We start from the raw sequence: 14,081 nt of genomic DNA, 5'->3' as shown, positions 1-14,081 counted from the left end.
TTTGGACACCTTGTAGAATCCATGCCCTGACGAATTGAGGCTGTTCTGAGGGCAAAAGGGAGTGCAACTCAATATTAGGAACGTGTTCCTAATGTTTAGTATACTCAGTGTATGTTTGTGAGTTTGTCTTGAATTTGAGTGTGATTTTCATACTGGTCTGCCTTTTCTCCTCAGACTGGAGCACATGTCAGCTAAGTGCCAACGCTGTGTGTGGGAATGGCATCAAGACGCGGATGCTGGACTGTGTACGCAGCGACAGCAAGTCTATCGACCTCAAGTTCTGTAAGGAGGTGAGATCCTCTTAAATGCTCCCAACTCCTGATTACAATCCTAGCTCTCATTCAGATCCACTATGATGAAAGTCAATACTGAGCTAGTGATACTGAAATTGGACCGTTTCCAGAGTAACTGAACCATCTGTACTGTCAATAGTTTGAAGTTGTGTGTCCTTGGAGTATATTACTAATTTACCACAGCAGAGCAGCAATAACGTAATATATTATCTCTTTGGATCAGTGTCAGCCACAAGTGATTCTAGGCAAATAAAATGACAGGCATGTACAGTATCTTCATAAAACATACAGAAGTGTTTACACATGAGGATTGCTGCAGCCCCATCAGATTGAACTCAGTTTATTCATAATCCATTCAGACTCTCTCAAATTGTACCCTGCAGGCTGCAGTGGAAAAACTAAACTCACTGGTATTGAACCCATGGCCCAGTTGCAGTCCGGCTCAATCAGGGATAATAGGGTTTATACAAGCCGGGTGCCCATCTTGTGCCAGAACAGAACCAGCGGCTCCTGAGAATTATAGGCTATTTACCTAGGGGTCAGACAGAAGTAAGAAGTAATGGGTCTGGGCTGGCTGTAGCAGTCTATGATAGGTGTTGTGACTGATACTGTAACTGAGTGATAATGATCCCGCTCTTTCGTAGCTGAGCCTGGAGAGGAAGTGGCAGATGAACATTTCCTGTGTGGTGGAGTGTCCCGTCAACTGCCAGCTGTCTGATTGGTCGGCCTGGTCGGAATGCTCGCACACGTGTGGATTGGATGGTAAGACAGGTAGCCTAGTGGTTAGAGCATTGAGCCAGCAACCGAAGGTTTCCTCGATCGAATCCCCTAGCTGACAAGGTAAAAATCTGTCATTCTGCCCCTGAACAAGGCAGTTAACCCACTGTTCCCCGGTAGGCCGTCATTGTAAATGAGAATTTGTTCTTAACTGACTTGCCTAGTTTAATAAAGGTTCAATTAAAAAAAAAATTATATACTCCTATATCTTTTTACTGTCAATGGCTCCTAGGTAAACATCTGAGATGACCAAGAAGAATTGAAGGACACTTAATGGGTTAACTTCTCCTGAGGGTCATAAAACCACACTCATCTTGGTGGTTATATGAACATTGTTTCCATATGAGATGCAGTGCATGAGTTACATAAGGACCATTTGATTTGTTTCCTACAAATATTATATTCAAGCTAATATCACACAATATCTCAGGCAGCCAGGGTTTGGAAAAAAAACAAAGATCAAAGGTCATACAGTATCGTCAAATCTCCCTCTGTTTCGTTCAACCTTACGTAATAGAATGCACACCTTCCTACGTTCGCTGTGCTGTCAACCCATGTTAAATCAACAGCTCCTCGACACTGTCAGATTAGCAACGATCACGGGGATCTCCGTCTGCGCCAAATCACACGAGAATCGCAGGATTGCTCATTGAACCGGGAGAGATTGCATCATACGTCGCCCTGTGAAGTGACTGCTCGGTCCTTTGTTGTTTGTTTGTTGTACGGCATCAGACAATTGATCCTGTCCTATTATGTCTGTCTGCTAGCGGCCCTGTGGGAAGCCCTTTGAAGTAACAGCCAGCCTGTAGCCCTAGCACCTGCAGCTAAATCACAGGCAAGAGATAAGTGTTTTAATAGTGGTTAAAGGTGCAATGGGGGATCCTCACCTGATCTATAGAGGATGTTCTGTTGGCTAGAACAGGATGTGAGGTAGTATTATGTCTGATGGAGAATGTTGTATTTTACTGTCTGATAAGTGTAGCAGGTGTTCTTTGTTGTTTGGTTGAGAGAGAGGATTGCTGGCTCTGTGTTGGAAAATGAGCTGTTATATGTGACCAATTGCAAAACAGAGATGGAGAAAGGGGTTTGAAAGAGTATGTGGCATGGAAGCAGTGAGAGGAATTTATACGAGAGGGGTGGAAAGAGAGGAATGAATGCGAGGTGGACATTGAGTCTGCAGTACTTGAAGTACCAGTGTGTTACAGCAAATCACAATCCGTGTGTGTGTGTGTGTGTGTGTGTGTGTGTGTGTGTGTGTGTGTGTGTGTGTGTGTGTGTGTGTGTGTGTGTGTGTGTGTGTGCTTGTGTTACTGCAAATCACAATCCGTGTGTGTGTGTGTTAGCTCACTTATTAATACCTATACTTTATCTGAGATGATGCACTCTTAGTATAACTACTGTATACATCACATTGCAAAGCCTTTAGAATCAAGAAGGCTTACGAAATGCTCAAACTGCAGCACACCCGATCCATTACCCACGAGAGACTTCACCACCTCATAGGGTCCTGTACTGCTGTTATATAAAAGGAAGGCAGTAGTTGGCCGAACAGAAAGGAAAAGTCATTTTGCTCAAGTGGAAGAGTGGAAGTAGAGAGGTAATCAATATGGCTGGAGGACAGAACAGTGTAGCAGGCTTTTTCAAGAGCTGCCTTTGTCAAGCAGTTAGGGACGACTGATACAGTAACCTATAAATAACACAGTAACACGCACACAAAGACGCACAGGAGTACACACGAATACACACGTACATAACTACACACAATAACTGTTTGTAGGCCTATACTGTAATTACATTTCCTTGCCAATTGAATTGAATGCATTGAATGGTGAATGGCCTGACATTAAGACAATGGATGAACTTTAGCAGACTCCATTCAAAAGAAAGGAAAAGAATACAGGAGTGAACAAGACATTGTTGACTTGCGTTTGTCTAGACGGAGATCCCTGCTGTGTTTGGTTTGTAGCCCCGACCTCGTGCATCTCCCTATTCAGACATCAGTCATATGTTCATGTGAATCACAGTCAAAGCATTCTTTCTGAATCAAATAGTCCCAATGTCTGCAGACTTTCTACATGTCTTTGGGCGGCAGGGTAGCCTAGTGGTTAGAGTGTTGGACTGGTAACCGAAGGGTTGCAAGTTCATATCCCCGAGCCGACAATGTGCAACTACTACAGATTTAGAATCTTCATTTGAGTCAGTTTAGCTACAGCAAGAAAATAATCCTCACAAACAGGAAATGTGAATTATTATCTGGATTATAATTCATGGACATTTTTTAAAGTGTTTCATAAAGGGAAAATCAAGTCTGAATTTTCAAAGTGAAATTTACTTCAGGAGCCTTTTAAACCTCAAATGCACTACACTGCATTGCAGGAAAGTTCTCCTGCAACAGGGTGATCAAATTAAGATCCTACATCTGTACAAGACTAATTGTCCAGTGAGTGTTTCACATTAATGATGTCACTGCATTTTTGTGTTCTAGGGCGGATGTGGCGTAGCAGGGCGGTGGTGCAGGGGTCCCAGGGAGATGGGCGTCCCTGTCCCTCTCAGCTGGAACAGTGGAAACCTTGTCCTGTCAGACCCTGTTACAGGTGGCAGTACAGCCCATGGTCTGAGTGCAGGGTGGAGGTAGGCTACACCACACACAGTCTTATTCTCCCTGGTCTGAGTGCAGGGTGGAGGTAGGCTACACCACACACAGTCTTATTCTCCCTGATCTGAGTGCAGGGTGGAGGTAGGCTACACCACACACAGTCTTATTCTCCCTGATCTGAGTGCAGAGTGGAGGTAGGCTACACCACACACAGTCTTATTCTCCCTGATCTGAGTGCAGAGTGGAGGTAGGCTACACCACACACAGTCTTATTCTCCCTGATCTGAGTGCAGGGTGGAGGTAGGCTACACCACACACAGTCTTATTCTCCCTGATCTGAGTGCAGAGTGGAGGTAGGCTACACCACACACAGTCTTATTCTCCCTGGTATGAGTGCAGGGTGGAGGTAGGCTACACCACACACAGTCTTATTCTCCCTGGTATGAGTGCAGGGTGGAGGTAGGCTACACCACACACAGTCTTATTCTCCCTGATCTGAGTGCAGAGTGGAGGTAGGCTACACCACACACAGTCTTATTCTCCCTGGTATGAGTGCAGGGTGGAGGTAGGCTACACCACACACAGTCTTATTCTCCCTGGTATGAGTGCAGGGTGGAGGTAGGCTACACCACACACAGTCTTATTCTCCCTGGTATGAGTGCAGGGTGGAGGTAGGCTACACCACACACAGTCTTATTCTCCCTGATCTGAGTGCAGGGTGGAGGTAGGCTACACCACACACAGTCTTATTCTCCCTGATCTGAGTGCAGAGTGGAGGTAGGCTACACCACACACAGTCTTATTCTCCCTGGTCTGAGTGCAGGGTGGAGGTAGGCTACACCACACACAGTCTTATTCTCCCTGGTCTGAGTGCAGAGTGGAGGTAGGCTACACCACACACAGTCTTATTCTCCCCGGTCTGAGTGCAGAGTGGAGGTAGGCTACACCACACACAGTCTTATTCTCCCTGGTCTGAGTGCAGGGTGGAGGTATGCTACACCACACACTGTCTTATTCTCCCTGGTCTGAGTGCAGAGTGGAGGTAGGCTACACCACACACAGTCTTATTCTCCCTGGTCTGAGTGCAGAGTGGAGGTAGGCTACACCACACACAGTCTTATTCTCCCTGGTCTGAGTGCAGAGTGGAGGTAGGCTACACCACACACAGTCTTATTCTCCCTGGTCTGAGTGCAGGGTGGAGGTAGGCTACACCACACACAGTCTTATTCTCCCTGGTCTGAGTGCAGGGTGGAGGTAGGCTACACCACACACTGTCTTATTCTCTCTTTGACCCTTTTACTCAGTTAACACATACAGAGGTGTTAACTTTTCCGTGTGTGTGTGTGTGTGTGTGTGTGTGTGTGTGTGTGTGTGTGTGTGTGTGCGTGCGTGCTTCTATGTGTGTGTCTGTCTCCCCCAGGAGGTGGTATGTGGAGCGGGACTTCGCTACCGGAACCTGTCGTGCTTCGTGTCGGACGGCTCCAGAGAGGGAGAGGGCAGCATAGTGGAGGAGGAGCTGTGTGGGGGTCTGGAGATGGCTGTCAACAGAGACAAACTGATCATACTGAAGGAGACCTGTGTTCTGCCCTGTCCAGGTAACCAACCGGCTAACTGTATACAGCGCTCCCATCTTATGGAGGTGTGCTGTTACTTATATTGTGCATCGTGGTACAGTGTGGGTGGTAGCATAGATCTAGATGAAGCCTGTTCCTGTAAAAAAACAGCATAGAGAAAAAAAACACACTGTGAATTCATAGCATCTCCTTTTGATGCAGATATACACATACATTACATCAACAACAATCTGCTTTGAACTGCAATAGACGTTCTTCAACCCCGAGAGATTAGTAAGCCTGACTTGGTTAGCTTTAGTTGTGTTTATTGCTTTGTTGTCTTTTCTCTAGGCATATCACTCCAAATGGAACAAATAGGCTAACAACTGTGTGTCTCTCTCTCTCTCTCTCTCTTCTCCTCTCTGTAGGTGAATGCTACCTGATGGAGTGGTCTGACTGGAGCCCGTGTCTGAGTGTGTGTGCCAAAGGGGCCGGCGTGGACGTTGGCTCTGTCCAGGTGCGCTCGCGAGCCGTCGTGGCCCAGGAGCCTGAGAATGTCCAGCTGTGTCCTGACCAGGACTGGGAGTCCCGACCCTGCATTGGTGAGACTGGGAAAACTAGGTTGTATTCATTAGGGCACACAAGCTAAATGTTTTGCAATTGGACAATTAAGGTAGTCCTTTCCCGCTTCAGTCTGTTTTCTTCCATTTGGTGCCTAATGAGGAATTTATTTTACCAGGTCAAAATATAGCGAAACAAATTCCTCATGTTTCTATACAGTACTAGCATGGTCCCTCAGGCATCTTATTCATGTTGGACTAGACTACAGCATACAGTGTTATGTGAATCCCCAACCCCCCACTACGTTCCCCTGGGCTCTGGTTGGGGAGTTTCTCGTTTTCTCACCCACTGCTGTGGCCGCCCCACAGCAGCCATCGCTGGGATGACCTGGTTTATAAGCATCACTATGGGCCCGTGAGGGAGAGGGGATGGGGTGGCCCGGCGCTCTTTAAGAAGGAGAGGAAGGGGAGACAGGGGGAGATAGAGTGGGAAGGAGCGAGACATTGGATGGAGAGGAAAAACAGGAGAGAGAGGAGTGAAAGAGAGGGGAGAGGAAGCAATATGGGGAATAGAGAGAGAGAGGGAGAGGAAGCAATATGGGGAATAGAGAGAGAGAGGGAGAGGGAGAAAGAGAAACACCCCAGATCATTATACTCTGACAGATGACACTATAAAAATATATTGTACTGATTGTAGCGATGATACTGTAGCCAGCGAGCACCGAGAGAAAAATCTAAATTTGTCAAGGTTAGATTGCTCATTTACGATAGAGTTGAACTGGTTTTGCAGGTGATTCGTTACAGAGGGCTCCCTAAAGAATAAGGGTCACTTGGAGCACTGATGGAGATATTGACGAAACATTAACAGCATTCATGCATAGCCATCTAGCAAAAGCCTGAGCCTTTCATCCAGAATGTAAAAATCGAACCACACCCCACTGTTCAATTAAGTTCTGTTTAATTCAGTAGAACTGATCTGAATTCAATTTGGCTCCATTCTGTACCTGGCTTAATGGCTTATCGATATCATTATGTCTTGTGCTCTTACAGATGGGGAGTGTTTTGAGTACAAGTGGATGAGCAGCACGTGGTCAGGCTCCTCTCGTGTCACCTGGTGTCAGCGCTCTGATGGACTCAACGTCACAGGTAGGCGGCACTACTAAACCTTCAATGGTGCCTTAATGCACTTCTTTCCATATGCCTTATTAGAGATTACATCAAAGACTAAAGATCTGACCAATCACATGTCATCTGATCCTTCTTTGGTGACCTTTGACCTACAGGGGGATGCCCCCCTATCAATCCTCCAGGGGACGACAACAACTCCTGTGACCCGCCGTGTCAAATGCCATTGTCCTTCTGCACTGAGGTGAGCTGTTCACGGGTAGTCTGTTGAGTGAGAGTGGTTCAGATTAGGTTTGTGCTCTGAACGCGTTGCACTTCAGTCCATTCTAGCTTGGCCAGATAGTGACAAGCTGACAACCGCGGTTGTGTCTGAAAGCATTCATACCTGTCAAATCCTTGCTTCCTCCATCCTTGTCTCCTCAATTCCTTTCAAAGTGCATGAAAGGAGAGGATCCACGGTCCCTCCCTCTGACCTCCTCCTCCAATTAGCTTTGAAAGGAATTGAGGAAACAAGGACAGAGGAAGCAAGGATTCGACAAATAGTGACGGTCCTCTGGCAGTCTCTATGGGGGTGCCACAGGGTTCAATTCTCGGGCCGACTCTTTTCTCTGTATATATCAATGATGTTGCTCTTGCTGCGGGTGATTCCCTGATCCACCTCTACGCAGACGACACCATTCTATATACTTTCGGCCCGTCATTGGACACTGTGCTATCTAACCTCCAAACGAGCTTCAATGCCATACAACACTCCTTCCGTGGCCTCCAACTGCTCTTAAACGCTAGTAAAACCAAATGCATGCTTTTCAACCGATCGCTGCCTGCACCCGCATGCCCGACTAGCATCACCACCCTGGATGGTTCCGACCTTGAATATGTGGACATCTATAAGTACCTAGGTGTCTGGCTAGACTGCAAACTCTCCTTCCAGACTCATATCAAACATCTCCAATCGAAAATCAAATCAAGAGTCGGCTTTCTATTCCGCAACAAAGCCTCCTTCACTCACGCCGCCAAGCTTACCCTAGTAAAACTGACTATCCTACCGATCCTCGACTTCGGCAATGTCATCTACAAAATGGCTTCCAACACTCTACTCAGCAAACTGGATGCAGTCTATCACAGTGCCATCCGTTTTGTCACTAAAGCACCTTATACCACCCACCACTGCGACTTGTATGCTCTAGTCGGCTGGCCCTCGCTACATATTCGTCGCCAGACCCACTGGCTCCAGGTCATCTACAAGTCCATGCTAGGTAAAGCTCCGCCTTATCTCAGTTCAATGGTCACGATGGCAACACCCATCCGTAGCACGCGCTCCAGCAGGTGTATCTCATTGATCATCCCTAAAGCCAACACCTCATTCGGCCGCCTTTCGTTCCAGTACTCTGCTGCCTGTGACTGGAACGAATTGCAAAAATCGCTGAAGTTGGAGACTTTTATCTCCCTCACCAACTTCAAACATCAGCTATCTGAGCAGCTAACCGATCGCTGCAGCTGTACATAGTCTATTGGTAAATAGCCCACCCATTTTCACCTACCTCATCCCCATACTGTTTTTATTTATTTACTTTTCTGCTCTTTTGCACACCAATATCTCTACCTGTACATGACCATCTGATCATTTATCACTCCAGTGTTAATCTGCAAAATTTTAATTATTTGCCTACCTCATGCCTTTTGCACACATTGTATATAGACTCCCCCCTTTCTTTTGTTTTTATACTGTGTTATTGACTTGTTAATTGTTTACTCCATGTGTAACTCTGTGTTGTCTGTTCACACTGCTATGCTTTATCTTGGCCAGGTCGCAGTTGCAAATGAGAACTTGTTCTCAACTAGCCTACCTGGTTAAATAAAGGTGAAATAAAAAAAATAAAAAAATAAAACATATTCAGACACAGCAGTGAACAGTATTTGTGTAACACTGCCCTCTTCAGGCTGGCGTGTGTATGTGCGAGGAGGGCTACACAGAGGTGATGTCCTCCAGTGGCCAGCTGAACCACTGCACCCCCATACCCATTCTGGAGATCCCCACAGCCGGGGACAAGAAGACTGATGTGAAGACCAGCCGTGCCATCAACCCCACCCTGCCTGCCACCATACAGCCTGGACGCACCGGGCGCACCTGGTACCTGCAGCCCTTTGGACCAGGTGAACCAGCTATGTCACTAGTGTAGAAGGAGTGAACACACATTCAGTAACTTGCAGATGCAGAGTACAAAAAGTAAACCCATGAAAGTTAGATGCTGCGGGGGGGAATTATTTCTTACAGACGCAGCTACGTCGACCACAGTAAATAGCTTTTAAAGCTTTTGGTTTATGAGAGCTACATTTCTGCACACACTTCTGACAATAGCAAATATGGCAAGAATGTGAAGTGATGGGAGGACCATTTTGGATCAGAGGAAAATGTTTCTCTGCCAGTCTTTCATTATTGCTAAATAAGTGCAGGAAATGAAAAGGAAGCACGTGGCTGACGATTTGTTAGACACTGCAACAGGATTGCAGCCAATACAGGCGATACTATGTATTATGCTAATGTCCTGTACGCTCTTAGCAAATTTGCTTGGTTAACACCATAGTTATTTCCGGGTTAGAGTGCTGCATGTCACTGAGGCAGTAAGTGGCACTTGGGCTCTTTCCATTTTCAACAGGTTGAGACTGTCTAGACATGTCCTCCAAAGCACAATTCAGATCAACATTTTCAAAGACAGAAACGAATGGAAACTAGACCCAGTCAGCCGCGTAGCCAGCTGAACTGACAGCTCTCCCTCCTCCACAGATGGCAAGCTGAAGATGTGGGTGTATGGTGTAACAGCGGGAGCCCTGGTACTGCTCATGTTCATAGTGTCTATGATATACCTAGCTTGGTGAGTCCGCTCTGATCTTGTCCTTTTTTACTCATCAATATCCCTTCATCATTCATTAAAAAATCCCCGTAGTGATTTGTTTTGGTCCGATTTTAGATGTTTTAGATGTCATTCAGTCATTAGTCTGTTCACCCCCCCTCATCTTTTTGGTGTATTTATTGTTTTGTTGTTGTTTGTTTTGTTTTCTTCATGCCATCTGTCGCCAGCAGCAGGTACAGCGTCCTCCGCAGCCATCTTCAGGCCACCGAGTCCAACGCCAATGGGACGGTGGTCTGGATGGGCCAAAATGTACATGAGTTGACTTATATGTGCCCCGATTGCCAAGAGTTGGGTCAAAGCAGTGGCCAAAGCAGTGGCCAAAGCAGCAGCCAGGGCAGCAGCTAAAGAGTAGCTGCAGTGCCAATCATTGACCCCTGACCTCTGACCCCTCCACCAGTGTCACATGACATGTCCCGCTTGACCAGCTGTGTGAAGTTGCTGGTGCAGGTGAGGTCCCAGGAAATCACCTTCTAGGGGTCCCTCGTACTGTAGGTGGTAGGCTCCAGATAGACCCTGGTCGTAGGAAGTCCTCCGACTTTAGGATGACCTTACCTTCACCAAATCATTAACCTAAACAATTAGGGCAGTGGTCTCCAGACCCTAACACACCCAATTACTGATCAACGACTCAAGATGAAGATGAGTTAACTCAGAAGTGTTAGTGTTGGCCTGGAACAAAATATGTGACCAGGGTTAAGTGACTACTAATGTGACTACCGTTGACTGATTTGGTCTCCAGAGTGACGAAGCAGTCTAAGGCACTGCATCTCAGCGCAAGAGGTGTCACTATAGTACCTGGTTCGCATCCAGGCTGTATCACATCCGGCCATGATTGGGAGTTCCATAGGGCGGCGCACAATTGGTCCAGCGTCGTCTGGATTTGGCCGGTGTAGGCCGTCATTGTAAATAAGAATTTGTTCTTAACCTACTTGCCTAGTTAAATAAAGGTTAAATTTTAAAAAAAATATATATATACAAATTCAACCCCATTAAGACTCATTCAGGCCTTTTCCTGTAGACTAATTTGTTTTCCTGACTGTAAAATGGCACAATGATGGTGCCATACTGCCCTCTGGTGGCCATGATAGACAGCTACTATATTTTAGAGCAGGAGGAACATTCTCCTGCTTTTATCAAATCCCCTCTGCCATCTCATCCCTGTTAATCCTCTATTTACCATACATTGTCACACACATTTATTATGTTGCTCACGTTTGTTATGCACGGAACACCAATTGTTGAGGATGATCAAGTTCACACTACCATCAAGGAATATGGACACATGCAGTAGAAGTAAGCACTTATGCATGCATCTTTATGAGGCATTAATGATTGCAGGACAACAATAGTGCTTCTCTTTTCCTAGGATGGTGGCCTTTACTAAATAGCTCTGTAATATTCTCGCACTGTCATAACCTATAGAAAAGGTACTTTATAGCTCCGAGCCCTAGAAGTCAAGTGAAGCCACAGTCATTAATGCAAATGGACATACTAATACCTTTAACTAGCTTTTTATCGTTTTAATATGCCCATGTCTTCCCAAAATGTCAGTTTTATAGAGATATCGTTCATTTGGAACAAACGCAGCGATATGTTATAACTGACATAATAGTATGCCACTTTCTAGTGCTGCTGGTGTTTTACTTGCACTGTAGTGTACAGATTGTAAGGCAGGGTAACATGGTGTCTACTCTTCCTCTTAGCAAAAAGCCAAAGAAGCCAAAGAGACAGAGGCAGATGAACAACCGACTGAAACCTCTCACCCTAGCCTATGACGGGGACGCTGACATGTAGGACTCTGGGATAGCCTAGTCCTCCAGAGACCTGCCACACCTGCCGTAAAAACAAGGTGACATATCCCATCATAGGAAGGACAGGGATGTTTTCATCTGCAGATCAGAAGAAGAAGACCAACGGCCATCTTGAATCCATTTTGGGTCCTCATGAGTTAAATGGAAATTGGAATTGAGGAACAATTTCTCCACTTAGAGATATTTGGGTTTAGTTCATGCAGTTCTCCTTTTTCCCCCTTTTCTTTTGTGATATTTCCTTAAGCAAACGCCTTCATGGCCTCCACTCACTATGAGGAAAATGCCTTTTTTTTTGTTTTGCTTTCAAATGGAAGAGCTGCTGCGAAGAGACAAACTTTTTTTTCTCCTTGAACACAAACAGCACAAGCTCATTTCTTTGCTGTGTTTTCTGCTCGTCCCTGAAACGTTGAGTAGCTGGAGGCTTAGGATGCACTGGCGGTTCGCACGTTGCCAAAAGTCACCGCAGGGAAGGGGAGGAAAATCTCCATGAAAAGGCTCTGATTCCTTTCCTTTCTGGGTTTTGACTGAAATCTCCTTCTTCGGTCGCAAACAAAGAGATACTTTTGGTTTCCGGTTGATTCCTAGGCAGTGGACTATCTTGGAGGATAAACATGTACAGACAGAGAACACAAGATGAGAAACCATCCCTGGTTACTGGATCTATTGCCTGTCTCTCTTTTGCTTTGTTTCAGGAACTATTATTGCACTACATTAGTGCAGCATGATATGCACATGATGACTTATATGTTGCATTGCCATAGAACATTGCCTCTCTTAAGACAGATATGCAGTTGGAAATCAAATGTGAAAATAATAGGCATTTTCAAGACCATGGATACATGAAAACTGGAGATGATGTCTGCGTTCTATAACACAGGGGGTGTGAATCAATAGTAAATATGTATAGATTTTATTTTGCCACAACTCGTTTTGTTTTTGGTCCAGTATCTTTTGTGTTCTAAATACTGTAGTTGGTTTGGTATTGTCCCTCTCTATGCCCGAATGAAATCGAATAGACTACGTTAAATGAGGACCATTGATTCTGTTCTTGCTTACAATGAGATATTTCCAATGGTTTAAATGTTGTAAATATGAAACATAGCCCATATGTACATGGAAGATAAATGGGTAAATGGATTTTCTTATTTTTTAGATAACTTGTTTTGCAAAAAACAAAACCCCTCTAAAGCTAAAACGATGTGTGTGACTGCTATTGTATTTTGTATCTAACTTCTAATGTCACGCAAACCTAACTTCTGCCTTATTGTCAATGATCAACTATCTACAGTACCATATACATTCATGAAACCAACATATTTAATAATGGGTGCAGCACAGGTTTAAACTGTATGTCATTGATTCATGTGATGAATGATTGATGAATTTGGTGATTGATGAATTTAGACGGAAGTTAAACAGTACCATTTTCTTGGACAAAGGCTCTAGGAACACTACAGTTGTTTTCAGTTCTGACTTAAGACTATGGAAATGTCCTTTTTCACAATGACCCATATCATAGTGCCCTTAGACATATGATAATGATGCAGTTCGTTCTCTCGGCGTACAATATTACATCATATATTCTGTATATATTGAGGTCCATCTAAGCAGCCGTCATCACAGTATATGAATACAGAGGAAATATGGTGCCGCTGTTCTACAGTGGCAGAATTCGACCACTCTGCCTGATTGCTAGAAGAACAGCTGATGAGGAGAATGTTTACTTTGTTGTTAGTTTTCCTTGTAAATAATAACATTTTTTATTTATTTTTTTTAAAGGTCAACTTATGTGAACATTTATTTTGTATTGCACAGAATGTTTAGTTTGAGTATTGCATTGTGGGTGTATGATGTTACTGATATCATACACCCACTGATATTACTGATATCATACACCCACTGATATTACTGATATCATACACCCACTGATATTACTGATATCATACACCCACTGATATTACTGATATCATACACCCACTGATGTTACTGATATCATACACCCACTGATGTTACTGATATCATACACCCACTGATATTACTGATATCATACACCCACTGATATTACTGATATCATACACCCACTGATGTTACTGATATCATACACCCACTGATGTTACTGATATCATACACCCACTGATATTACTGATATCATACACCCACTGATATTACTGATATCATACACCCACTGATATTACTGATATCATACACCCACTGATATTACTGATATCATACACCCACTGATATTACTGATATCATACACCCACTGATATTACATATCATACACCCACTGATATTACTGATATCATACACCCACTGATATTACTGATATCATACACCCACTGATATTACTGATATCATACACCCACTGATATTACTGATATCATACACCCACTGATATTACTGATATCATACACCCACTGATGTTACTGATATCATACACCCACTGATATTACT

At 44.5% G+C, this 14,081-nt stretch overlaps 1 protein-coding gene across 1 annotated transcript in view; it reads left to right on the top strand.

Annotated features, from left to right (window-relative positions):
- Nucleotides 1-13,573, top strand: part of LOC115104763 (thrombospondin type-1 domain-containing protein 7A-like) — a 73,342-nt gene extending 59,769 nt beyond the window's left edge. Inside the window, exons 20-29 of the mRNA XM_065005555.1 lie at nt 175-290; nt 938-1,055; nt 3,556-3,701; nt 5,087-5,261; nt 5,648-5,821; nt 6,830-6,925; nt 7,063-7,148; nt 8,845-9,058; nt 9,690-9,777; nt 11,520-13,573. Of these exons, the coding sequence (XP_064861627.1) occupies nt 175-290; nt 938-1,055; nt 3,556-3,701; nt 5,087-5,261; nt 5,648-5,821; nt 6,830-6,925; nt 7,063-7,148; nt 8,845-9,058; nt 9,690-9,777; nt 11,520-11,610 (1,304 nt within the window). The 3' untranslated portion in view covers nt 11,611-13,573. The remainder of the gene's footprint in view (nt 1-174; nt 291-937; nt 1,056-3,555; nt 3,702-5,086; nt 5,262-5,647; nt 5,822-6,829; nt 6,926-7,062; nt 7,149-8,844; nt 9,059-9,689; nt 9,778-11,519) is intronic.
- Nucleotides 13,574-14,081: the final 508 nt, after the last annotated feature.

This window comes from Oncorhynchus nerka, linkage group LG3 (assembly GCF_034236695.1).
Source record: "Oncorhynchus nerka isolate Pitt River linkage group LG3, Oner_Uvic_2.0, whole genome shotgun sequence".
NCBI classification, from domain to species: Eukaryota; Metazoa; Chordata; class Actinopteri; order Salmoniformes; family Salmonidae; genus Oncorhynchus; species Oncorhynchus nerka.
This window is presented reverse-complemented; position numbering and strand designations above follow the sequence as displayed.